This window comes from Gallinula chloropus (genome assembly GCF_964237585.1).
Source record: "Gallinula chloropus genome assembly, chromosome: 31".
Lineage (NCBI taxonomy): Eukaryota > Metazoa > Chordata > Aves > Gruiformes > Rallidae > Gallinula > Gallinula chloropus.
The window spans coordinates 2,729,636-2,756,681 of NC_140116.1; the positions used below are offsets into that span (position 1 = coordinate 2,729,636).

Consider the following 27,046-nt stretch of genomic DNA (forward strand, 5'->3'; position numbering starts at 1 on the left):
AGAAAAAAAAATAATGTATTTCTCTTCCAGACAGGGAAATCTAAACAAAGTCCTTGAACTTCCCTGGATGTGCACAGTCCTGATCCCGTCTGTAGTGCTGGGGAGCACAGAGCAATAAATCCTTTACCGGTGACAAGTCTCCCTTTGGTCTGATTCCCGGGGGTGGTTGGGGGGGATTGGGCCTTTTCCTTTCCAGCTGCTGTCTCTTGCCAGATGATGAAGAAGGGCCATTCCCGGCGTAGGGTTTTGGAGACACGGGGATGCCTTCCCGGGTGTGAACCGGTGCCGGCGTCCCGGAGCTCCCAGTCACAGATGGTGGGTGGTGGCGGGGTTGGAAGTGGGCTGTGTCATCTCGCCTGTGCCCATGGATGTGGACACACTGGACTTCAACACCACCCCAGTCCCCATGGATGTGGACACTGTCACAGTCTGTGACATCTCGCTGGACACCGATGTCCCCATGGAATAGGACAGCCTGCCAGGCACTGCCATCTTACTCAGATCTGTTGCAGGGATGGGGGAACATGAGAGGGAAGGGTGGTGGGTGGGAAGAAAGGAAGAAAGTTTTTGATGATGGATTTAGTACCTTTGTTGACTCTTTTGTTCTGCTTTTCCATTAAAAGTCATTTATTGAGAACCTTTCTGTGTCTGCATGTGATGAGCAGGGAGTGCAGGGGGCACCAGAAAATGACACCAGAGAGGTGCAAGAGCACCCCCCAAATCACATCCATTGCTGAAATCGGATCCATTTGTCACTATTAATTTATAATCTGGTAAAATCGAGCTGTAAAGCAGAAACATCCCTCTCAGGAAACTGCCTTGGCATTTTATATCAGTAAAACAGCCCCAGTGTGGGTCCCTTCCATGGGGTCAGTCTCTTGGGCCCAGACTGCTTCAGCTTCGTCACTCACGGGGTCACACGTCCCCACAGCAATCCTGCTCTGGTTTGGGCCTCCCTCTCCATGGGCTGCTGGTGCTGACAGGACATTGCTCCAGGATGGGCTCCCCACTGGGTCACAGCATCTTCCATATGTCTCCACCCACTCCAGCGTGGGATCCTCCACAGCCTACGGGGGGGAACTTTGCTTCTCCTCATCCTCCATAGGCTGCTGGGGGACAACTTGCTTCACCGCGGTCTTTTCCACAGGCTGCAGAGGGGTCTCTCCTCTGGCACATGGAGCACCTCCTGTCCTCCTTCTGCGCTGACCTTGGGGGCTGCAGAGCTTCTCACATGTTCCCATTCCTTTCTCTGCTGGTAAAAAGCAGCTGCTTACAGCTTTTTCTGCTATTTAAATATGTTTTCATAGAGGCACAACCACCATCTCTGATTGGCTCAGCCTTGGCCAGCAGCAGGTCTGTCCTTGCAGATCCCCAAAACGGCCTGTGGGGCAGCTGCTTCAACCTCCACCTCTGCAACCGCCAGTGGATCAGCACCAGATATGCTGCGCTGTCAGCCACCTCCAAGATCAGCCATGGCACTGCTTCTCCATCAGTCAGTGCCCTTCAGGGACCCCACAGCTGCAGATGACCAGCAGGCTGCTCAGACCAACAGCCACCCAGGGACAACCACAGCTGTTCCTGCCCCACGCCCATCAGGGGTCAGCAGCAGGACTGCCAGCATCCCTTCCCTAATACCACCATCTCACAGGGCGCTGCAGCCAGTCCAGCCAGTCCTGTGCTGGTAAGCCCTTGGGGGCATCCCTGGGCACTGTCAGCCACTCAGGTGGTCCTGTGCCCATGGATGTGGACAGTGTGGAAGTCTTTGACATCTCTCCTGTCCCCATGGATGTGGACAGTGTCACAGGCTGCGACATATATATGGACATCGATGTCCTAATGGAAGAGGAAAGCCTGCCAGGCAGTGCCATCACTCTTAGCTCTGTTGCAGGGATGGGTAGGGTATGACAGGTTGGAATGAAGGAAGGGAGAGAGGGAGGAAGGGAGGGAGGGAAGTTGGAAGGCAGGGAGGGAAGAACGGTGTTGATTATAGATTTAGTACCATTGATGACTGTTTTGTTCTCTTTTTCCATTAAAAGCCATTTATTCAGAACCTTTCTGTGTCTGCATGGGATGGGCAGGGAGCACCAGAAAATGACACCAAAGAGGTGCAACAGCATCCCCTAAATCACATCCATTGCTCAAACTGGATCCATTTACAACTATTAATTTACAAACTGGTAAAAACGAGCTCTAAAGCAGAAACAACTCTTAAGGAAACTGCCATGGCGTTTTAGTTCAATTAGGTTTAGGTTTGGTTGGGGTTTTTTTAGGGGGGTATGGGTGCTATTTTTAGGTGTTATTTTAGGTCTTATTTTAGGTGTTATTTTAGGTTATTTAGGTGTTATTTTTCCAGCACTGTGTGCAAATCCTGTAAACTCTTCCCTGTTGCTTCTGTCCTTGTTGTTAATTCTCCTGGTCTCAAAGAACATTCAAGTTCCTTTTTCCTGAGATGACTTTTGAATTCAGTCAGTACTGTGACATCGGCAGCTGATGTGCTGCACACCGTATCTCCTACACCACCCCTGAGGAACCACTCGACTGGTGGCCTTTTGGCATGTGCCAGGCCAAGAGCTATTCTTTCATTTCCCACTGCTTGTCATCCCAGGTCAGGTGAAATACTCCCATTTTTACCATCTTGCTGCTCACTTCCTGCAATGGTGTCACAGAATAGTCCCCAGAAGGCCAACCGGGCCCTGTGCTGCATCAAAGACACTGTGGCCTGCAGGATGAGGAGGGGGGATTCTGCCCCTCTACCCTGCTCTGGGGTCCTACAGTGAAGTGGGAGAGGGACTGGTCCCCAGGGAGTGCAGGGACAGGCCAAGGGGCGACGGCTTCAAGCTGAAAGAGGGTACATTTAGCTGAGCTGTTTGGAAGAAATCCTTCCTGGGTGAAGGGCCGGGGGGAGGAGGCCCTGGCACAGGGTGCCCAGAGAAGCTGTGGCTGCCCCTGGATCCCTGGCAGGGTTCAGGGCTGTCGGGGAGTGGCACACATCCTCTCCGGGATGGGCTCGCCAGTGCCGGCGAGACGTTTCGGTTCCACAGCGAGGGCAGCCCTGGGGAGCACGAGGGGAATGGGGGAAGGGGGACAGGGAGCGGTTTTAGGCTCGCTTCCAAGTGTCCCATCAAGGGAAGGCTCCCAGGGAGTCCCTTGGGAAGGGCAGGGTATGGCGCTGTGACCAAGGTCACGGATTGGTGACAGGAGCCCGTCACTGGACCTGCCTGTTGTTCCAGTGTCCCCCCCATCCCCGCAGCAGCTCTGACCCCTCGCCAAGCGGAGCTGCAGCGCCACACGACCCCGACCACAGCTCCTCACTGACAGTGGCAGCTCCAGCCTTCCCCCGGAGAGCCCTGTCACCTCCGGGCCAGCGCTGAATGCCTTGCCCAGGCCGCCCCACTGCTGCACTCGTCCTCAGCCTCCTACCGGCCCTGGTACCAACCCTGGAACCCGCCCTGGATTCTCCAGAAGACCCGGCCTGGCCACTGCTCTCACCCCTCACCATTTTACCGGCACCCTCTCTTGAATTTGGGTCCCGAGCCGCCTCAAGAGGTGCCAGAAAATAACCCTCTGGAGCGTGAGGAGGAAGCCCGGCCTGCCACAGCCACCCCCAGCCCATCAGGGCATCCCATATTGATCGGAACATGTCTCTAATTGCACTGGCAATACTGCTCCTTGCTCTCTCTCAGGAGCTCCACCACGCAGACAGCTGCACGGCTGTGGCGCCTCTGCCCAGGGCACACAGGGAATGAGGGCGAGAGGCTGCTCGGCGGCTGGAGCCATGGGGCATGGTGACGCGGGCACTCCGCAACCGAGGGAAAGGGGCGTTCCACCCTCTGGATGGGCAGCCCATGGAGCCAATGGGAGGAGAGCCCTTTCCTGCCCGTTCGCTCCACCTGCCCTCCTGTTCGTTGCATCACTCATGTTCCATGGGCCGCATTCTGTGGGCCCTGCCCTGAGCCCCACTCCCCTTTGTTCCCACTCTTCCTTCTCAGTCTGGGCTGGGCTGGGCTGCTGCCAGGGACCTATGCCACTGCCCAATTCCCTTGCTTTGCAATAGTTCAGATATCTTGCCATTTCCCTTTGGCCAGACAGGTACTTGGTTGACTTCCCACCCATTGTGTTCCCAATGGAAGCGATTCCGTACATCCCTTGAAGGCAGCGAAAGAGTCAGTGTAGATACGGACAGGAGAAGGAGATTATGCCTCGTGTTGAAACACACTCCATACTACTACCAGTTCTCCTACTTGAGCACTACCCTCCCCTTCAGCGATGATTTTTTGTTTGGTCTTTATTTGCAAGGCAACAGCTCGATGTTCCCATGTTTTGCCCTCTCTTTTAGCAGCATCATCCGTATCCAAGCATTCAGTAACTGTTCTGAAAATGGGGGGGGGGTGGGGGGGGGGTGGGATTTGCAGCCCAGGGGAAGTTGTACTGGTTTCAGTTTGTAAAGCAGCTCTTTCCTGAAGAGCCAGGGTTTTGGCTGCACCCTCTGAAACTGTATAGCTATTACAGTAACATTCTATCCAAGCGCTCCATTCGAGTTTCTTGGTGCCACCCCGTCAGGGGGTGGTGTCCCAGCTAATACAGATTTTATCACTCTCAATGGGCCCCTAAGTACAACTGGATGTTTACGTACGTTGCGTTTGGCTGCTCCCAAGGCCAGGCTAACCACAAACCTCCCCTTTTCCCAGGCAGAAATACTGATTCTCAGCATCCTTAAAGCTTCGAGAATAAGGCCAGTGCGCTGGGCAGAGGAGCTGCTCCTGGGCAGAGCTGTCTCTCTGCAGTGCTGCTGGGTTGCCATGAGCTCCCTCCATCCCAGGAGCCTGGCCCAGCTCAGCAGGAGAAGACCAGTTCTTCTAGGCTCCCTCCTGGTGCCTCAGGCCTCATGGGGATCATTCTGTGATCCCATCCCATCCCCATCTCCCTCAGCTAGGGAGAAATCCTTCTCTCCAGCAGAGTCCTTTCTCCCGATCAAACCAGAGCTGGGCAGGATAATCATCTTTCCTTGTCTCCGCATGAGGCAGGACCTCCAGGCAGGGACAGGGAGGGGACTCTACCCCTGTGAAAGGAAGGGGTTCAGGCGAGCCACTCCAGGCACCTCATCTTTGCTTTGCAGCCCTGGGGCTGGAAGGGGATGCAGCTCTGGCCTATGGCTTTCACAAACCCACCAGAGATGGGATTCCTCTTTCCCCAGTCCTGGTGGGCACAAAATAGGCACCTTCTTCCTGGGAGCTGCTGGTCCCAGCTCCCATGGGAATTACTGGGGGTGGAGGAGAGTTGCCAAGATCCCCTTCTCCATGAGTGTGGATTTCATGTGATGGAAACTGTGTGTCACCTCCATTCATCCGTACCCAAAACTGAAGACCAGGAATGACTCCTTGGGATCCCATGGAATTCAAATAAAGGTTCCTCCAAGGCGGTAAGGAATGGCCCTTCTTCATCTGGCAAGAGACAGCAGCTGGAAAGGAAAAGGCCCAACCCTCCAACCCCCCCCCCCCACCCCGGGAATCAGACCAAAGGGAGACTTGTCACCGGTAAAGGATTTATTGCTCTGTGCTCCCCAGCACTACAGACGGGATCAGGACTGTGCACATCCAGGGAAGCTCAAGGACTTTGTTTAGATTTACCTGTCTGGAAGAGGAATGCATTATTTTTTTTTCTGGTCTTACTAGGTGACTAAAATCACACAAGAAACCTGACCTACTCACATGGGAAAGAGATCAGTCAGGCACTAATTAGCAGAAAGAGACTGCATTCCCATTATTGGTCACTCTATCTGCCCATTTCTCCCAATTTTTTTTTTATGTGAAGTGGTTGGTAGTGCAAAACCTAAGGAGACATTCTATATGGCTTTTCAAAATGATATAGATATTTTGTTCCCTAACTTTTGCCTTTTGACAGGGTCTGAATAGCCCTTCAAACCCTCATTATTTCTTCTAAAAGGAAACTGATCTCCAGGCTTAAAGGTATCCATCAGCTCCTTCAGTGCAATTAGCCCTTGATAGGATTGACACTGTCATAGGAATGATAGCTGCTTGATTCCCCCTTTAATCAATTTAATGGGAGAGAATAATGAGGTTTTGTGGTGAGGGGAGCGTCCTTTTCCTGTGGATGACTGCCCTGTGCTATTTTGCTGCCCCTTGGGCAGAGGGCCTGCCCCCCAGGTCCCCTCCTCGTCAATCCCCATCCCTGGAGTTTTATGTATAGGCCTGGCCCGAGGAGTCTGCTTGGGATGGCTTTTGGGGAGGCACAGGAGCCCACTGACACTGGTTACCCGTATAGGCTTCACAAAAGGCAAGTGGGAGCAGAAGCTGCAGTCTCCTCCTCACTGAGGAAACCAGCTCCAATGCCGGGATGCCCGCACTGGGAAGTGATCTGCAGCAAAAAAGGGCCAGCAAAGAGCGCTCTTTGGGGCTTCTTGAGGCCCAGAGAAGCTGCAGGACTGTTCCAGGAGCCAGCCGCTTGCTGGCGGCCTGCTGAGGTGGCACGGGGTGAGCCAGCATCACCTGCGGCTGATCCTAACGAGGGTCCAAGGCCCCACAGGCCCATCGACTCGACCCCTCTGCACCCCCACCCTCAGGGAGGCTTCTCAGACCCCTGTGCACTGAGCTAGACCCAGCAAAGGGGGCAGAGTGAGGCACCTGGGCCTGGCACCCCGGTCTGAGCAGTCGGTCCTACGGGCTTGGCCATTCATGGCTGCAAACTGGGCAAAGCTGTCACCAGAAGGAATGTGGCCGCCCAGAAATCAGAGGTGCCGTGCAGACGTGGTTGTCCAGGCCTTGGGCTGCCAAGAGTGCCAGAGCCCGGCACTTGTCATGGAGGGGGAGAGAGGCACAACGGCCGTGTTACTGATAAGGGCAACAGAGACACCAGGGCCGTGTGTGGTGCTGTCAGGAGGCAACTGTCGTGATGATGCTTGTGACCAAATAAAATCCTGGAATCCTAGACTACACTGAGTGGGAAGGGACCCTTAGGGATCATGGAGCCCAACTCCTGACTGCTCACAGGGCAAGCCAAGCTTTCCCCTAGCATATTTCAAAAACATTTCCATCAGAAACATTTCTGGTGGTGAGAACGAATAAGGCCTGTTGAGCTTTTACATTTTTATTACAATCAACACTGGAAAGAGCCCCTCTACGTCTAATGTTCTTCCACCTTGCCCATCGCAGCTTCTCTGCCAGCGAGTGCCTGAAGGGTGACAGTGTCACTTCGCTTCAGGATGGGGAGCAGGGGCAGGAGCAATGGGAGAGAAAGGCAGAGACAGAAAAAAAAATAAATATTAAAGCACCTACTCACATCCCACCCTCTTTTTCCCAGGATCCACGTCACTCTCTCATTTTCTCCTTCCTCCGATTCAGCAGCACAGAGGGACAGGGAATGGGCATTGGGGTCAGTTCATCACACATTGTCTCGGCCGCTCCTTCCTCCTCAGAAGGAGGACTCCTCACAGTCTCCCCTTGCTCCAGTTTTGGGTCCCACCCATGGGAGACGGTCATCCATGAACCTTCCCACATGAGCCCTTCCCACATAGCTTCTGATCATCACCAGCTTTTCCAGTGTGGGTCACCTGAATGGGGTGCCGTCCTTCAGCAACAGACTGTGCCAGCATGGGGCCTCCACAGCCCTGCCAGCAAACCTGCTGCAGCACAGGCTTCCTAGGAGGTCACAGCCTCCTTCAGTGTCTGCATCTGCTCAGGCGTGGGGACCTCTACACTCTGTGAGTAGAATCACTGTTCTACATCATCCAGCATGGGCTGCGGGGGAACAGCCTCAGTCACCATGGTCTTCTCCACGGGCTGTGGGTGAAACTCAGCTACAGGGCTTGGAGGACCTTCTTCACTGACCTTGTATTCTGCAAAGTTCCTTACACTTTCTCGCTCCATTCTCTGGCAGAAAAAAAGCTGATGCTAATTTTTATTTTTCCACTTAAAAATATTGTCACAGAATCACAGAATCACAGAATTATCAAGGTTGGAAAAGACCTAAAAGATCATCTAGTCCAACCATTCACCTATTACTACTAGCTCCCACTAAACCATGTCCCTCAATACAACATCTAGTCTTTCCTTGAACACCCCCAGGGTCGGTGACTCCACCACCTCCCTGGGCAGTGCATTCCAGTGCCTGACTACCCTTTCAGAGAAGTAGTGCTTCCTAATGTCCAGCCTGAATCTCCCCTGGCGCAGCTTGATACCATTCCCTCTAGTTCTGTCGCTGTCTACACGGGAGAAGAGGCCGACCCCCAGCTCACTACAACTTCCCTTCAGGAAGATATAGAGAGCTATAAGGTCTCCCCTGAGCCTCCTCTTCTCCAGGCTGAACAATCCCAGCTCCCTCAGCCACTCCTCGTAAGGCCTGTGTTCCAGACCCCTCACCAGCTTAGTAGCCCTCCTCTGAACGCGTTCCAGGGCCTCAATGTCTTTCCTGTAGTGAGGGGCCCAAAACTGAACACAGTACTCGAGATGCGGCCTCGCAAGTGCTGAGTACAGGGAGACAATCACCTCCCTGTTCCTACTAGTAACACTATTTTTGATGCAAGCCAGGATGCCGTTGGCCTTCTTGGCCACCCGCGCACACTGTCGGCTCATGTTCAGCCGGGCATCAATCAGTACCCCCAGGTCCATTTCCTCCACACAGTCCTCCAGCCACTCCGCCCCAAGCCTATAGCGCTGCCTGGGGTTGTTGTGGCCAAAGTGCAGGACTCGGCATTTGCTCTTGTTGAACCTCATGCCATTGGCTTCAGCCCAGCTCTCCAGCCTGTCCAGATCCCTCTGTGGGGCCTCGCTACCCCCAGGCAGATCCACACTCCCAGCCAATGTAGTGTCATCTGCAAACTGACTGAGGGTGCACTCAATGCCCTCATCTAGGTCATCAATAAAGATATTGAAGAGGACAGGCCCCAGCACCGACCCCTGGGGAACACCACTCGTGACCGGTCACCAGCTGGATTTAACTCCATTTACTACCACTCTCTGAGCCCGGCCCTCCAGCCAGCTCCTTGTCACAGAGCTGCTCTTCACAATGCTCTGCTCCACACTGCCAATCCATTTTCAGTGTCCCTCTGCCAAGGCAATGCTGCTGACCAGTTCTTCTGTGACATCCCCCAGATCCTCAAGCTCTCTTGCTCACGGCCCTATCTCAGTGAAACTGTGGTCAGAGATTGTTTAGGTTTTGGGTGGTTTGTGTTCATCATGGTGTCCTGTGTTCAGATCTTCAGGTCGGTGCTGAGGATCCCCTCGGAGTAGGGATGGCACAAAGCCTTTTCCACATGCCTCCCTTACCTGGAGGTGGTCTCCCTGTTTGTTAGCACTGCCACGTTTGCCTACCTGAAGCCCCCCTCAATCTCCTTTCTATTTACAGATTCACAGCTGTTGCAGTTTTGTGTAGCTGTGCTGCTGAGATGGCTCCTGCAAGCAGCAGCCAGAAGCTCTCTGCAGGACTTAGAGAGGAAACATCGGCCAATTCAAGGCCAGAGCTGCTGCTGACCAGGGCTGAGCCAGTCGGTGATGGTCACAGCACCTCTGGGAATCACAGTGAGGAGAAAAACCCCACAGGCAGGTGGATTTTTCCACCAGAGAAGGGAGTGAGAAGATGTAAGAAGCCAGGGAGGAAGGAGGGAGGGGGAAGGAGAATGAGGCCCTCCAGGTGCCGGAGAGAGAGATTCCCCTGCAGCCTGTGGAGAAGACCATGGTGGAGTGGGTGTCCCCTCACAGCCCATGGATAAGGATGGGGAGCAGAGACCATCTATGGCCTGTGGAGAGGTTGATCCACGCATAGGCAGGTTTGCTGGGGGACTTGTGACTCTGTGGGGGACCAGGCTGGAGCAGTCTGGGCCCGAAGGTCAGCACCCATGGAAAGGAGTCCTACTGAGAGGCCTGTGGTGAGGAGATGACTCCCCAGCAGAGAGGACTCATGCTGGAGAAGTTGGAGGACTGTCCCCTGTGGGTGGGACACCACAGTGCCGCAGGTGAAGAGGGTGGATGTGTGGAATGCCCCCCCAGCTAAGAAGGAACTCAGGAGGAACAGACTGAAAACCCCCATTCCCTGCCCCACCCCACACCATGTTAGGGGGGGAAGGAGGGAATAAGGTTGTGAAAGTACTTTAGGCTGCTAAGAAGAGAGGGGTGAGGGGAAGGTGCTTTAAGACCTGGCTGTGCTTCTCATTATCTTGACTCTGGTTCACTGGGTGTGTAGTTGTAGTAGTAATAAATCACTTTTATTCTGTGCTGAGTCTGTTTTGCTGAGCCAGTCCTCTTTCTACTAGAGCTCTGTTCACTGACAGCATCTAAAGGGGGGGAAAAGAAGTAGAAAGGTGAACAGGCCACTGGGAAGAACCATCAGCCAGTTGCTATGCCACCCTCTGCATCACCATCGTCAACTCTAACAGTGTCGAATAAACAGGCATGTGGCCAGACGCACCTCATCTCCCATCGAGTTCCAGAGCTCTACCAGTGGCAGACCTGTTGCACTGTCATAATTTGTGACCTGGAAAAGACAGACCGACATCAGCGTGCAGACAGACACCAGTCCTGGTCGCAAGCCTGAGCGATTCTCAGCAGTGCCCTGCCCTGAGCCACAGAGTTGGCACGGCCAGCGTCAGCCACAGCGCTGCCGATGCTGCACCAGGAAGGTCTCAGCACCAAGGTTTCTCCAACAGAGCCCTGCCCAGCAGCCGGGCGTCCAAGCTGGGCCTTTGTTCTGGCCTGGAGCACACACAGGATGCTGGGGGAGAGGGGACAACAGCAGCACTCAAAGCAGCAGCAAGGCTTTCCCAGACAGCTCCCACTGACCTGCGCCAGCAGGACTGCGCCTCTGGTCATCTCCACAACAGCAGCGTCTGCTTGGGATGAGAAGTGGTCCTCGTCTGTGGAGAGAGCAGAGCGGGAGACAGCAGATGAGATGGGGCCAGGCTTCACAGGCCAGGAGGGACTATGCAACCAACCCTGCCTGACCTCCGACTGCAGCCCAGCCAGAGAACCCTCCCCTGCCACCGCTCGAGGCATTTGCTGGACCCAGCCTATCGAGCTGGAGGTCACACAAGTATTATCCCTGCTGTGCTGCCGAAGGGAAAGGACCGAGCGCTTTCTAAAGCCACCTTCATGTGAACACCAGCAGCGGGTGAATTGGGAGGCTTGAAAGGCAGAAGAGCAGACTTTTCATCTGCCATTGCTGTTTTGACTCTGACTAGTAGGAAAATCTCAGGTGTTTGTCTAGCAGATTAAAAGCTAAGTTTGCCTTGGGAACTCCTGCGGGACAGAAGGTGGCAGAGTAGCTCCAGCTACTTCACCTATACCCTGCCCATCCTGCCAACCTGCTCCTCAGTAAAGTCATTCCTTCTCTCCTCCCTCCACACAGGAGAAAGCCTGGCCCTTCCCCATCTCTCCCCTGGAGCCTGACAGGTTGTGCCACACTCGCTCGCACATTTGGAAGAAAATATGTTTCTCCAGCCCTCACTCCAGTCCCTCCAGAGGCTGCGCTCGCCAGGGGAGGGAGAAGGCTGAGACAGAATCATGGCTGGTACACAGCTGGCACCCAGGGAAACCTGCCGGAGCACCACCCAGGGTACGTCTCGAGAGCTCCGTTACCTGCCAGAGGGACCACGTTATCCAGTAAAACTTCTGCTGCTTGGAAAGGCAGCGATAAGAAGTCAGACCTGAAAGAAAAGGGAACAAACCCAAAGAAGTTGGATTTAAGTTTCTCCTGTGTCCTTGAAGGTTACAGCAATTAATCAATTGCTTTAGCAGGAATTCAGTTTAAAAGTAACGACCCTCCAAAGACCCCAGACCACGCTCCCAGCAATCCAAGCGGTGGCAGCAGCAGGAGCTACAGACCTGATCTTCCTGAGCTGGTGGATCTTCACTCTCTCATAGCCTCCGTAGTCCACGTAGCGGAGCTCCACTTCACCTGTCTCCTCAAAGTACCTATTGACTTGAGCCCGTAACCACACCCCATCCAGAGCCGGAGCCGCGCAGATCGTGCCAACTGCAAAGCACAAGAGCTCAGGGTGAGTGGATGCCCAGAAACGAGCCCTTCGGGTGGATCAGCCACGCTGCGCAGCGACCTCCTGAGAACCAACAACATTCTTTCTGCTGCTCCCATCTCCCTTCCACACCCCTGCCCCTCCATCAGACCCGCCTGCAGCTGCGACTCAGCAGAGCTGCCTTGGACTCTCAAGTCTGTCTGCCACCACCATGCTCAGGGGCATCAGGCTCTTGCACAACCCTACAAGTTTCGCAAGTGAACAGCGTCTCAGCAATTGAGTTACTTGCCTTCTACTGGAGTTGGCAGAGTGGGAATATCCGGTTGGGAGTAGCAGACATTCATGTGCTGGCCAAGTCTACGCAGGACACAGAAAGTGGGGTGTGTATGCTGCTGTAAAAACATGTGGCCAGCATTGACTTGGTTTGACACCACCACTTCTACAGCAGTTCCCTCTGGGAGGCACAGCTGTCACGTGGAAGAAAGAAAATCTTGTTAGAGTTCACTGCAACACAAGCTTCATTCACAGCCACTCCATGGTCCACCAGCGTGGCCTGAGGCTGACAGCCATGGGTGCAAAATCCCTGCCACTCCAGCATTTGACTTCCAAAGGCTGCTCTGGATCAGGAGCATAAAGTTACTCCATGCTGCTCTCAAGGACATCAGACTTGGGGCAAGGCCACCTTCCAACAGGAAGATCAGTCTGACCCGTTACAGTGACACAAGCCAGGCAAGAGAGAGCTACACAAAACCAGCCTGGCTGTGAGGGCCTCTGTGAACCAGCCACCTGCATGGAGTGTACTGCGACAGCGGTGACCAACAGCAGCCTTTGCCCCCGACATCAGCGCAGCCAGAGAGCTGGGACTTACCCAGCAAGTCGTCGGGAGAAAACGAGGCGTTGGTGGTGTTGGTGGAGGTGGAGTGTGGACGTTGGTGAGGCGCAGACTTCTGAACTTCTGGCCGATCAGGCTCAGTGCTTTTTCTACTTGCTGAGGGAAGCCTGGAAGATAAACGTCCCGTAGAAAGTCTGTGGCACAGCTATGCTGAGGACACCCCCCACCCCGTGAAGAAACAGAGCTGCCAAAAGTTGTCTGCACCACATCAACAGCTTCAGGTTCCACAGACCGGCCGTGTAGGTGGCTGTCAGACCAACGTGAGACACTCAAGACCACCAGGCCCCAATCGCACCGCTTTAGCTTCCAGGATGAACCCAGTTCACTGGCAGGTAGTTTTCACCCACAATTAATGTAACATCCTTCACAGGCAAGGCTTGCATTTGCAGATACGTGCTGTTTAATTCCTTGCCCATCTCATTCTGGCCCCCGAGCTACATATTGGACCACAAACACAGAGACGTTTCGCTTACCTTCAATGTGACAGACTTGAGAGTCACGCAGATGAGGTGGTGAGGAGACATAAATTTTGGCCCCAGATGTTTGCTTTAGGAAGTTCATGAATCTTCCTTGTTTGCCAATCAAGCGGCCAACTAAACCCTTTGCGAAAGAGAGGAAAGCAGCAGTCAAGAGAAGGAATGGAGGTCAAACCACACTCCCTGCTGGGGCTTATTTCACCCATGTGCCCAGTTCCTGTAGCGCAGGGCCAGGCAGGATAAGTAAAGGCCATGCTGGACCAGTGCAGAGCTGGTCTGGGATAAGTCAGGCTAGATACAGGCCAGTAAATACCGCTCATTTTCATAGATTCATCTTCACATCTTGGAGAACAACATGGATGGAAGATAACAGGGAACAATGAGCCAGTGATACCCTGAACACAGCCCTGAGACACCTCATGCTTACAGCTGGGACTGGCTCTTCACCCCTGTTGAGTCTAACGCTATGCAAAACACTTCAGTCCTTGTTATTTGCTGTTGATCTCCCTGGGATGGCTCTGAGCCAGCACCAGCCTGGAAGAAGCAGGAGATGGGTAGGGAGCGCAGGGCAGGATGTGCGAGCAGGCCAGCGGCTGCTTACCCTTGGGACCTCTATTTCCCAGCTGACCAGGTCAGGCTCGGTGGAGGTTTCTTCAGGCCTTGACTTCTGGCCTGTCACCATCTTCCCCATGGCACAGCCACTGCCCACAGAGTCCATGGTTTTGACATCCAAGTCTACGAGACATGCACACGTGTCAGAGTTCAGACAGCCCTCCTGAGCCAGCTACCAGACACCTGGCCAGGAAAATGCAGCGTTTCACAGAGCTTCTCCTCTGCACTCAGCCAGGAGGCTCCTGTACTGGGGTCTGGGGTATTTCAGAGAGGGGAAAGTCCTGCTGCACGTCACCTACCCAAAGTTTCCTTTTAGACCTGAAGAAAAGGCTGCACAGCTCTAGGAATGCAGCAGAGGCCTGAGTTCAGCAGGACTCCTTCCAAACAGTGCCACGGTGCACAAAGTCAAGCCAAGACACAAAGTCAAAGCTACCAGCGTGAGGAGAGCCACGCTAACAGAGCTGCTGCAGAGAGGGACTCTGCAGTTCCCCATGGCTTCATCAGGGCTCTTCACAGGGAATTCAGCACGTGGGGGGCCATGCCAGCTCTTCACACGGAACTGACAGGGTTCAGGGCACTTGGTCTGCAACTGACTGACTCAACCACAGCTCCTCAGAGCACAACTCTGCCTCGCCCAGCAGCACCTCAGAAACCTGCTGCCATCCAGCTTCCATTCAGCAGCAGCCCATAAAGACAGAAGGACCCCGTGCTTACTGGAGGCTGCCTCAACAGAAGCAGAAACCATTCGCATGAGCAGGTCTCAAACAAGAAAGCACCTTACAGTCATCACTGGCAAAGTAACACAAAGGCTGAAGCTACATAAATGCCTGAAGGTGTTTCTGTGAGCACCAACAGGGTTGTTTTCCAGCCGCTCCTTAAATTCACGTCCCTACCAGAGAGCACACAACACGTTCCTACCTAAGACTGGGGATATATGGACATTTTGCACCAAGACTTCTGGATTTCACCTTATTTCACCTTTATACTTCAAACAATTTCACCAGGCAGAATCAAGGCAGACCAGAGAGCCCTGGGGGTGTGACTGGAAAACACTGGTGCCCAAGTTGGCTTTTCCTCCTTCTACTGAACGGGCTGGGAAATCTCACGCCTCTCAACTCCTGGCTACGCAGCTGGGACTAAGGCCAGGGGTTTGGCCTGGACAACAAGGGGATGTTCTTTGGTGACTCCAACCTGTTGGAGAGGGACAGGATCCACCCGTCTGAAAGGGGCCCTCAGGAACCCCAGACCCAGGAGGTAGGATAAAGTCTGGAGAAAGGGCAGACTGAGTAAATACCAGCTTTACCATCTCTACTGTCACCCGACTGAGCCATCAAAGAGAAGATTTAAGAAATGAAGAAGAGAAGAAAAGGAAATTCCTCCCAGGCTTCCCAGGGAGGCTGGGGAGTCTCCTTCTCTGGAGGGTTTCAAAACCTACCTGGATGCTGTCGTGTGTGACCTGCTCGAGGTGATCTCCCCCGACAAGACTGGAGGTGATCTCCACAGACAAGACTGGATGTGATCCCCACAGACAAGACTGGAGGTGATCTCCCCAGACAAGACTGGAGTTGATCTCCACGGACAAGACTAGAGGTGATCTCCCCAGACAAGACTGGAGGTGATCTCCCCAGACAAGACTGGAGGTGATCCCCCCCGACAAGACTGGAGGTGATCCCCCCCGACAAGACTGGAGGTGATCCCCCCAGACAAGACTGGAGGTGATCTCCCCTTACAAGACAAGAGGTGATCTCCCCAGACAAGACTGGAGGTGATCTCCACGGACAAGACTTGAGGTGATCTCCCCAGACAAGACTGGAGGTGATCCCCCACAACAAGACTAGAGGTGATCTCTCCTGAAAAGACAAGAGGTGATCTCCCCAGACAAGACTAGAAGTGCTTCCGCTCTGGGAAGTGACCTCCCAACTAATGCCCCTCTGACAGAGGTGTCACTGGTTGGTCACCAGAGGTCCCTGGCAACCGTTGCTATTCTAGACCTCTGTTGGGTGTTTGCTTGGCAACAGTTGGTTGCCTTGAGACAGGGGGGCAGCAGGTGAAAACCAGGATGTACGTCTTGCAGGTGGGGACAAAGCCAGGAGATTCAAGATCCTGTCAAACTTGAGATTTATTAGTCCATCTGCAGCAGATACAGGACTGATTTTTTAATTACTATTTTTTAAGAGAATAGGCATAGCAGGAAAGTCCTAGTAATAAAAGAAGCGAGAATGAATGCAACCTGAAGTATCTCTGTTCATCATACTCACAGGACCCGTGCTCTTTAAACAAGGTCACACAACCCTGGACTCACACCCATATTTCTCCCATTTCTCCAGCTCCTTCATGGCCTCTGCTGGGCAGCCCCGTCCCTGCCCCCAGCACAGCTCCTCTCCTCTTTCTAGCTTTAGCCTTACCAAACACTGGGATGTCTGACCTGATACTCCCAGGAGATTTGAAGGGAGTGCTGTAACTGCTTTCCAGACTGGGAGGGAATCCGTTCTTGATGCTTTCAGTTGCCTCTGCTGTGTCCCGTGTTTGTTCTGGCATTTCTGGCTGTGGCATGTTTTTCCAGTAGATCAGTCATGGTGGGGGAAAGCCTATCGAAGGGCTGACCTCATCAAAACATGCAATGGCCACAATGAGTGTTGGGTTTTCAGCAACATCAGGGCAGGTGACAGGGAGTTCTCCTGATGGGCGTTCAAAGCGCGTGCGAGAATCACGTGGGGGTGGGGGAATCCCCATTTGGAGCCCTGGTACTTTTCTGTCCCGCCTGTTGCACGTTCTGCTCCTAAAGCTGTGAAGCTGAAAGGGTTTGCTGGTCTCTTAGAATCAGGAATTACAAGAATCACAAGAATCACCAGGTTGGAAGAGACCTTTGAAGATCATTGAGTCCAACGGTTCCCATCCTGTGCTAAACCAGATCCCTGAGCACCTCATCTACCCTTTTTTTGAAGACATCCAGGGATGGTGACTCAACCCCCTCCCTGGGCAGCCTGTTCCAGCCCTGCAACTCTTTCAGTAACAAATTTTTTTCCAATATCCAATCTAACCCTGTCCTGGCACAGCTTCATGCCATTTCCCCTTGTTCTATCTTCTGTCCCCTGGCTGAAGAGACCATCACCCACCTCTCTACAACCTCCCTTCAGGTAGTTGTAGGTGGTGATAAGGTCTCCCCTCAGCCTCCTCTTCTCCAGGCTAAACATCCCCAGCTCCCTCAGCCATTCCTCATACGATTTGCCCTCCAGCCCCTTCCCCAGCCTGGTTGCTCAACTAGAAGGGCCTAAACGTGTCCTTTCAACGGGATATTTCTGATGCTTTTATTGGAATGTGCTTCTGTTAACTGCTCAAGACCTGAACAGTCATCTGCCGTTCTCTGGGCTGTGATTTGGCAAGGGGTATCAGGAGTGTAATTTCCACAGTCCCTCTATTCCTTCCCATTCCCCAGCCTGGGCTGGCTGTCAGTGTTGGGACTCCCTCCCTCGCTGTGGATGTGAAATCATTCTGACTCTGTCAGCTCACGCTTTAAGACCCATCACTTTCATCTGGGTGATTATAAAGCTTAGGGATCTTTCTTACAGAAGCTCATTTGGATTGTTTTTGAAACTATGGGCTTTCACCGAAGATGCAAGCAGGATACTTCAGTGGGCTTGTCTTTGACAGGAAATCCTGGTGCCCAAGGGCTGCCAGTTTGGTCAGGGGGAGCCCGAGGGTGCGACTTCAAGTCACCCAGTGACAGCAGTGATCCCACTTGAACAACCTTGGCTTTGAGCCACAGCAGCGTCTCTCAGATTGATGATGCAGTGGTAAGAAATGCTTTTTTCATTCGTGGAGATAAAGGATGGCTGGTCTTCCATGATGCATTTTTGTAACGTCAGTTCCCATCACGGGCTTGCCCAGCCTCAGGCCGTCCTTGTTCCAAAGCCCATTTGCTTGCAGTAAGCACACTGACCTTTCAGGAGGGGGTGATTTCCCCTAGGTGGGGGACAGTCCTGGTTTCACGCCAGGATAAGAGTCAAGTTTCTTTCTAGCAGCAGGTGGAATGCCCCTCCCTGTGCTGAGATGGGGGGAGGAAGGGAGTAAATTTACGATTAAAGTCAAGTCTGCAAAGAAGGGAGGGATGGGGGGAAGGTTCTTTAAGATCTGGAGGAGGAAAGCAGCTTGTGAGGAATTGCCAGAAGCCCACTCCCCAGTCCCTGCACTTCCCCGTGCCATGTTGGCAGGGGTAAGGGGGGAGAAGGGAGTAAAATCATGATGATGTTTAAGTCTGCTGAGAAGGTGAGAGGTGGGGGGAAGGTGCTTTAAGACCAGGCTGTGCCTCTCATCACCTGACTCTGGTTCCCTGGGTGTGTAGCTGTAGTGTAATAAATTAGTTTTCTTTCTTTTATTCTGTGCTGAGTCTGTTTTGCCCATTGCACTAATTGGACAGTGATCCCTCTGTCCTTATCTCCACTCCTAAGCCTCCCAATATATATTTTCTCCCGTTTGACTGAAGAGGGGAGTGAGAGAGTGGCTTTGGTGGGCATTTGGGCTCTAGCCAGGGCCAAACCAGCACAGAAAGTTGAATGCTGGAGCTGTGTATAAATGTGAGTGAATGAGATGTGCATGAAGCCAGTGTGGAGCTTTGATCAAAGGTTCTGTTATCCCCTGAGGGGTGCAGCTGGAGAGAAGCAAAGCATAAAAAAAAGCCCCACAACCCAACCCCCCTGTGGGTGCCTGGGTAAAGGTAAGAAGTGAAAAGGGTGTTATAAAAAAAGCATTTTTCAAAAAAAGGAAAAAAGGAAAAGAAAAAACCCACCAACAAAAACCCCATCCAAAAACGATTGTTGAAATATTGTTTATGTGGAATATAATTGGGCATCACTCAGGAGTTAAGGTCAGCCACCCCCAGCCACCCATTATGAGAAAGGGCAAAACCAGTTAGCATTAACAATAGGATTAAACAATGGCCTGTTAAACCTGAGGCAAAACAGGGAATTAAAAGGTTGATCAACAAATTTTTGGAAGATAAGATTTTACAAGGGTATGAATCAAATTCTAACACACCTATTCTACCAGTGTGAAAGCCAAGTTGTGGGTATAGATTGGTACAGGATCTAAGAGCAGCTGGACCTTGCACCCAGTAGTGACAAATCCTTACACAGTGTTGACTGCCCTGAAGGAACATTATCAGTGGTTTACAGTGCTTGATTGAAAAGATGCTTTTTTGCATAAACCTGGAAAAAGAGTCATAAATGATTTGCTTTTGAGGGGGAGGGTCCACACACAGGGCACAAGGTACAGCTGACCTGGACACGGCTGCCCCAAGGGTTTCAAAACAGCCTGACCAACTTTGGCAGCCAATTAGCAAAGGAACTGGAGATCTGAACAAACGAGGAGACAGTGACTCTGCAACCAGAACAGCTGCTCTTGCAACACCTGGATGGTATTCTAACAGCTACCCAAGAGAAGTCAGCCTGGATACAGGGAACCAATGGACTGTTAAACTTTGGGGGACTTCATAGGTACAAGGTATCCAAGAAGAAAGCTCAACCTGCAAGTGAAACTGTAATATATTTGGGCTTGGAGATTTCACAAGGACAACAAATGCTGGGGACAGACCGAAAAGAGGGAATTTGTGGTGTTCCAGAGCCTTGGACTGTACTGAGAGCCTTTCTGGGAGTGGCAGGATGGTGTCGGCTCTGGACCAGGCATTGTGGCCAAACAGCCAAACCACTGTGTGAAGGCCAGGAGTCTCCCCCTTTTATATGTAATAGACACCAACAAAAGGCTTTTTGGAAACTTAAAACCAGCCTTGGTGACAGCACCAGCCTTGGGATTACCGGGCTTAACTAAAGACTTCCACTTCCTTGTCCACGAACGGCAACATCTGGCTATGGGAGTTCTGATCCAGAGAATGGGAAGCTGGGAAAGACCAGTGGGATGCTTTTCCAGGCAACTGGACTTGGTAAGCAAAGGATGAGCCTCTTGCCTACAGGAGGGACAAGAGCCATCACGGGCGGTGTTCAACATATGGTGGTCCCAGTGTTGGAACAAAAGGGGACACACTGGCTATCCCCTAGAAGGAGGATGAAATACCAGGTAGCTCTTACATAACAAGATGATGTAACCTTGAAAAGTCCATGTCCATGGAGCACTATGGAAAGAAGGAGGACTACTGTCCTCCCAGGGCCAAATATTTAGCATCTAAAGGAATTTTTACAGTTCTTGTTGGTTCAAGAACCACTCCAAGCAGCAATCCTACCTCTGTAAAGCACATCAGACTGGAAATACAGAAATAGCAAAAGGAAAGATTCAGAAGGACTCTCAAGAGTCAGGTCATATTGCCTCCCTTAATCATGGGAGAAATATTGCAGATAAGACATAAAGAATGCCACTGGGGTGCAGACACCCTGGTGATGTTCAAGATTGCTGAATCAGAGGCTTGGATCCACTACACCAGAGGGAAGAAGGCAACACCCACTAGCTGGAGAGTGGTTGGAGATCCAGAGACTTTAAAGTTACCTTTGAAACATGATTAACAAATCTGTTTTTCTGTTTGCTCTGCAGTCTGTGAAGGTGGAAACATGAATTAAAGAGAAACTGTTGCCACACCCAGCGCAGGTAACAAGTAGTACTCAGAGACAAACCTGTAACTTGGCAAGCAAAAGCAAGTGAACAAGCTTGGATAAGAAAATAAATGCAAACCAAATATCAATAGCAGGTAAAACTAAAGTATCATTTGATGAAAGAATTTGCAAATTGGCAAAATATATCACAAATGAATTCAGGATGGTTTACACTATGCTCAATTGGAAGAAATCTCCCTTTAAAGGAAATCAAAGTTTGCATTTGGCACAAGTGAAAAGATCCACCAGCATGTGACAATTTGACATTCAGTGAAGCCACAATTTGAGTATGTGAAAGTATTGAGTATAATTATCAATACATTCAAAGGGGGAAATGTTACAGTCACCCTAATAAAATAGCTTCACTTCTAGGTTATTTTGGTTTTAGTGTAGGATTTGATTTTGATTTTAAAGGAGTTAGAGCAGCTGTGAGAATATAAGGAAAAGAAAGAAAAACCCCCCCTCCAAAATGATTGTTGAAATACTGTTTATTGGGTCAACGCCGCTCTGTTCCCAAAGAGCTTCACACCAGAATGGCTTTTTCCCATCAGCCCCCCTTTATACTGGGCAGGATGTAATTGGCATGGAATACTCTCTTTGGCCAGTTTGGGTCACCTGTCCTGGCTTCGCCCCTCCTTTCTCATGAATAGAGAAATAGGAAGAGCTGAGAAAGTCCTTGACTGTCTGACAACAACTAAAACCATCAGGGTGTTATCAGCACTGCTTTCATTTTAACACCCAAACACAGCATTCCATCTGCTGCTACAAAAGAAGTTAACTCCATCCTGACCAAAACCAGGACACTGCTGAACACACCCCTTCTAATACACCCCAGGATGCCATTGCCCTTCTTAGCCAGGAGGGCACACTGCTGGCTCATGCTCATCCTGCAGCATATGAAGGGGGTCAGCTTTCAGAGGAGATTCTCTCCAAACCAACTTTTGCTCAGATACATAGAAAGGTCACTTATCAACACACTGAACTTCTGAGAGAACCGCTTATTAGACATCTGAAAGACGGGAAGTTTCCAAGTCTCGGAAGACACTGGAGAGCTGAGCAGCATCAAAATGACCAAAGAGCAAGCAGGGGTGGAAACCTGCTGAGAAAAGTGAAGTGCATACATGTATCTAGGCTACTGAGAAGACAAAACAACCACCAAAATTCATACTAAATACAGACTGGTCCTAATGTGAGTTCCATGGCCAGTAATATGCCAAAGATGAGCTGCTTAGAAACATCCAGTCCTCAGTTTCCACATGGCATCCTTAAGCTCCTGGTTCCTCATGCTGTAGATGAGGGGGTTCAGTGCTGGTGGAAACACTGAGCAAAGAAATGATGCTAACAGGTCCAGAAATAGGGAGGACATGGGGGGGGGCTTCAGGTGGGAAAAAAGACAGCAGTGCTAAGGAACAAGGAGACCACGGCCAGGTGAGGGAGGCAGGTGGAAAAGGCTTTGTGCTGTCCCTGCTGCGAGGGGATCCTCAGAACGGCCCTGAAGATCTGCACAGAGGACACCACAATGAACACAAAACAGCCAAAACCTAAACAGGTAGTCACCAAAATGAGTCCAGTTTCCCTGAGGTAGGCATCTGAGCAGGAGAGCTTGAGGATCTGGGGGATTTCACAGAAGAACTGGTCAACAGCATTGCCCTTGCAGAGGGGCACTGAAAATGTATTGCACGTGTGCAGCACAGAATAGAGAAACCCACTGCCCCAGGCAGCTGCTGCCATGTGGACACAAGCTCTGCTGCCCAGGAGGGTCCTGTAGTGCAGGGGGTGGCAGATGGCAACGTAGCGGTCATAGGCCATGACAGTGAGAAGAAAGAGCTCTGTTGAGATCAAACATACAAAGAAAAAGAGTTGAGCCACACATCCTGTGTAGGAAATGGCCCTGGTGTCCCAGAAGGAATTGGCCATGGCTTTGGGAACGAACCGTAGTGGAAATGTAGCCAAGGTCAACAATAGAGAGGTTGAGGAGGAAGAAGTACATGGGGGTGTGGAGGCTGTTGTAACAGGCTATGGTGATGATGATGAGGCCATTTCCAAGAAAAGAAACCAGGACACCCCTACGTCTTCACATTCCCTGTGTTCTGTTACTTTAGAACAGCCTTGGATTTTCTCACTGGCAACTGCAGCAAGTTGCACTGGGCACGAGGTATCGCCAGGCTGAACCCCAGACTCAAACCCAACAAGGGTTCTGGGGATCTAACACCTCCAATCAAACCAGTTTCCTTCTGGCCAGCTGGCAGCAGCCGTATCGCAGCTGGAGCTGGCTGCATCCAAGGCAGCTCCGGGACTGAGAGGCCGAGTAAAACGCCCGGCCCTGACCCAGCAGCAGTGCAGGGATGCAGGGAAGAGACTGAGTTCCCACCCCAGCACTGCCAGACGCTACCGCGGGGCGATGCCGCCACAGCCCGTCCGTGAGCCGAGGGGGAGAGTTGCACCACATGCCAGGAAGAGCGCAGGAGAAACAAGCTCATGACTTCACATCAGCCTTACCAGTCTGCACCAGTTCTTCCTCCAGCACAGAACTTCTGGGTCTTTTCACTGCAGGCTCAGCAGGAAGGGCCTGAGTCTGGAACAGAAACAAAGAAAGCACCACCCTGAGTTTAACCTGAACACCAGCCCAAGCCAGCGGAAACTTCCAGAAATGGAGGCAGCTCTGGTCTGACTTGGGGACCGGGATGTGCTGGCTCAGAGTGCAGGAGAAGGATCTTTGCAGGGTCTCTGACCAGCACGCTGCCCTTTGGGTTTGATTGTTAATAGGGGCTCTCTTATGTGCAGTGATTAAACCCCCTCAGGCTTCCTGCCCAGTGCCCCTCGGGCAGCTCCTCAGCATTCCAGAGTTCAGCCCTGACTCTGGCTCGGGGACAGCTGAGCCCCTCAGAAAGGGGTTTTGTACAAACAAAGAGTCAATGGTGCTCTCAGGGACAAATAATAGAGCACGAGGGTTTCTTACTCCTCTCACCCTATGGGGCAGTAAGAAACACACTGCACCTCCCAACCAAACTAAGGGGTCAAGCAGCTCAGGATTTGTTTATACAGAGCCAAAGTCCTATGGGAATCCTCTCCCAGGCCGGTGGACACCAAACCCAGCAGAGAGGGCTTTATCCAGAGGAAGCAGGTGATTGTTCTCACAAGATCATGTGTTTTGGGTGCTCCTTCCTCAGCTCCACGTGCCAGAGCAGAGCAGGCAAACCTGAGCGAGGCAAACCCAGCACACAAGAGGCACCTGCTGCCAAGGGAAAAGAAGAGCCTGAGGCTGCACGGGTTCAGGAAAGTCTCTGCTAACCTCTCCTGCAGACTCTGCTCCTGGAGTGCCATTGCTGAGGGAAGCCTGGCGTTTCCTTGCTGCCCTGGCTGGTACCTTCACCGCAGCAGCAAAAACCTCTTCAGCCTTCTCTTCATACCCAGGGATGGCAGCATCTAAACAACAAAGGCAGGCCACGTGAGAGTGTGAATTAAGAGGGGTTAGGATTGCCATTTGCATGGCAGCCCAGCTCCTCGATCCCACCCAAAGCAGTGGGATTCATTCCAAGCTGCACACCCTTCTGCAGTTTCAGAAACCCCTCAGTTTTCCAAGGGATGCCAAACCCCAGAAGAACCAGGGCTGTGAACAACCTTTGTCATGGGCGGCACCTGCTTGTAGCTTTGGAGGTTCCTGCCCACCAGGATGTTCCGCAGGCTGCTGAGGGCTGAGGAAAGAACACACAGAACAGGGATTTAAAACTATGGGTGAGCTTCACACAAGCAAAACATCCAGAGCTAATTGCTGTAGTTCCCCTTCCAAGCCCCATCAGGATCATCTCAGACACACACACAGCCACCGCAGGGTATCCCCCGCCTCTCCCAGCCACGGCACTGCTAATTATCCCACTACAGTGGGGTAATTCCCTTCTCTTAATGCTTCTTCATCTGTTATGCTTGTTCCCAGCACCAAACACATGGCTTTGGCTAACATGGAACAGGGTTTTTTCTACTCTGCACAGGTTAACATCCCCCCCCCCAAGCCACACACTGCCCTTCAGCGAGGCAATGCCCCTGTGTACAACGCTGAGTTTCTCTCCCCAGGGGTCTCACCACCCACACCCACAGTTTTTCCTCTTTCTACCCTGGGAAAACCTCAAGGGGCAGAAATAACGACCAGCCTGTGGCTGAGAGCTCCATGCAAGGACTCCCACAGGGGACCTGGGAACACCTTTGCCACCTTACAGCCCGTCCCAGCCAGCGCTGCTGGAAAACCCCTTTGCAGCGGGAGAGCAGCTGGAGCACCTGACGCGGCTTCCCTGGCACCGCTTCGCCCGCCATTCCCAGCGAGGGGTCGCTGAGGGAAACCGGGTCTCCCGCTCCCATCCTGCCAGGACAGCCAGCAGCGCCTGCACAGGCACCTTCCTGCCCTGGCACTGGGAACTACTACTGGTGCAGCCGGTGTCTCTCTCCACAAGACGCTCCTTCGCCTCAGGGACACAGAAGCCACAGGCACGGCATGGCCAACGCTGCCCATAGCAGGGGGCTGGAACAAGATGTATGTCTAAGGTCCCTTCCAACGCCGCCACCACCCACCATCTGTGACAGGGAGCTTGGGGATGCTGGTACCGTTAACACCCGGGAAGGCATCCCCGTGTCTCCACACGCCCTACGCCGGGACTCCCCCCCAGCCGCTGCTCCCCCCCACACTCACACACACAGAGCCCTCTGCTCCTGCCCCACGCACGCTCCCAGGGCCCGTTTCTTTCCCAACTCCCCGCTTCCCAGATGGAAAAGCCACCGGGGGGGAAGGAGGGGGGCGGGTTCGCCAGGGGCCTTCTCGGGGCGGGGGGACCCGCAGCTCCGCTCCCGCCCTGGGCTCGAACGCCGAGGAGAGGTCCCGCAGGCCGCACCCGGGAGGCCGCGGGGCCTCAGGGACGGGGCGAGGCCCTCGGGCGGCCGTACGGCCCGGGGCGGATCGCTCACCTGGGGGGCGGCCTCTGCAGCGGCGGCGCGGCCGGGGACGGTGCGGGGGGCGCGGCGGACGGAGGCGAAGAGGCCGCGGGGGGTCCGCAGGAGCCATCGGCACAGAGGCACCGGCAGCCCGCGGCCGGAACGCGCCCGTCCTGCGCCGCGCCCGGCACGGCACGGCACGGCCCCTCCCACCAGTGTGCAGAGCAGCCCCGCCATTGGCTCCGACCGCTGCCTGTCTGGGCGGAGCTGGGCCGGGCTGGGCCGTCCCTCCCCGGCTCTGCCCCCCGCTTGCCCGGCCCGGCCCTGCCCGGCCGCCCCTCCCAGGGCTGTGCGGAGCAGCCCCGCCATTGGCTCCTCCCGCCGCCTGTCTGGGGAGGCAGAGCCCGGGCAGGAGAGGGGCGGCTCTCTCCTCTCCTCTCTCTCTACCCGCCCCCCACCGCAGCCTCCGCGGCCCGGGGGACGCAGGTGGGCGGGAGCGGCCGGCGGCCCGGCCCCTGGGCAGGTTCCCCCTCCGGTCTCCTCCCCCCGGCTGGGGGGGGAAAGGGCTCGGTCCCCCCCACTCCTAACCCCAAATCCCAGCCCTGAGAAGTGTCCTGCTTGAAACTCCCCAGGTCTCCCCTCCCTGCATCCCCACACACACATAGCTGGGGGCTACCAGAACCCAAACAGGGGCTACCAGTGCACCATGAATCCCTTGACCTTGATCCCCAAACCCCCCCTTGATAACCGCTTTACCCTGGCCCCCTCCAGGCCCCCTGTACATACCTCAGCAGGGACCACCCAGCCACCAATTTGGCCCCAAACCAGTCCTGACACCCCTCCCCAGATCGCTCCATTTCCCCCCTCCATGTTTCTCAATCTCCCTCCCTCAGTGGGGAAGGGGGAGGGGGGGCTCCTCCAGCCAACTTCCCTCCCGGGATTCAGCAGCCAGTCCCAGGACTCTTGGCAGAGGCTGAGGATTTTGGGGTGTGGAAGGAAATTGGGGAGTGTGGGGAGCAGAACAAGGGGGAAGGGGCATGGAAAATTGGCACCAGCCCCAGGGATGTGGGGGGGCCCCAAAACAGCTTCAGGAAAGGGGGGGCGCTGGCTTTTTTGGGGAGTAGAGGGGGAGGGTGGGAATGGCCAGAGCGACAAATGTCTGAGAGGGGGTGTGGGGGAAATACAGTGAGGGGGATTGTGGGCCCCCTCACACCCCCCTTATCCCTGGAGAGGCGCTGCTTGGCCCCCAAAAGGATCCGTGTGGGGGGTCAATGAGGCTGATACTCTGCAGGACCTGGCTGGGGATGTGGGTGCACATGAACCTGTGGGGGGAGTCGTGTTAGTCCCCCCGCAACCGATACACCCCCACCACAGATATAACCACCACATCCCACTAATACACCTCCCATCCCAGATCACTTTCCCACCTGCCACTTCCCAGCCCTGGACACATCAGTGCAGGTCCAGAGGGGTTTTGGAAAGTTTGAGGGGTTCCAGGAAAGGCCCCTTGGCAGCAGAGAAACACCAAATCACCAATCTGGGATTAAACGACCAGGGATTAAGCGATCCA

At 53.4% G+C, this 27,046-nt stretch overlaps 2 protein-coding genes across 2 annotated transcripts in view; one reads left to right on the forward strand and one right to left on the reverse strand.

Annotated features, from left to right (window-relative positions):
- Positions 1–9,245, forward strand: part of ESPL1 (extra spindle pole bodies like 1, separase) — a gene marked incomplete at both ends in the record, with an annotated part of 32,227 nt that extends 22,982 nt beyond the window's left edge. Inside the window, 1 exon segment of the mRNA XM_084277211.1 lies at positions 9,108–9,245. Within this exon segment, the coding sequence (XP_084133337.1) occupies positions 9,108–9,245 (138 nt within the window).
- On the reverse strand, positions 7,090–25,606 carry LOC311202622 (A-kinase anchor protein 1, mitochondrial-like; the record flags this gene model as incomplete). The annotated part of the gene is made up of 12 exons (XM_084277212.1): positions 7,090–7,212; positions 10,148–10,485; positions 10,791–10,864; positions 11,586–11,653; positions 11,832–11,982; positions 12,270–12,447; positions 12,849–12,979; positions 13,346–13,472; positions 13,950–14,083; positions 23,056–23,131; positions 23,849–23,982; positions 25,510–25,606. The coding sequence occupies 11 exons, from the start codon at positions 25,604–25,606 to the stop codon at positions 10,381–10,383; spliced, it is 1,275 nt and encodes a 424-aa protein (XP_084133338.1). The 3' UTR covers positions 7,090–7,212; positions 10,148–10,380.
- Positions 25,607–27,046: the final 1,440 nt, after the last annotated feature.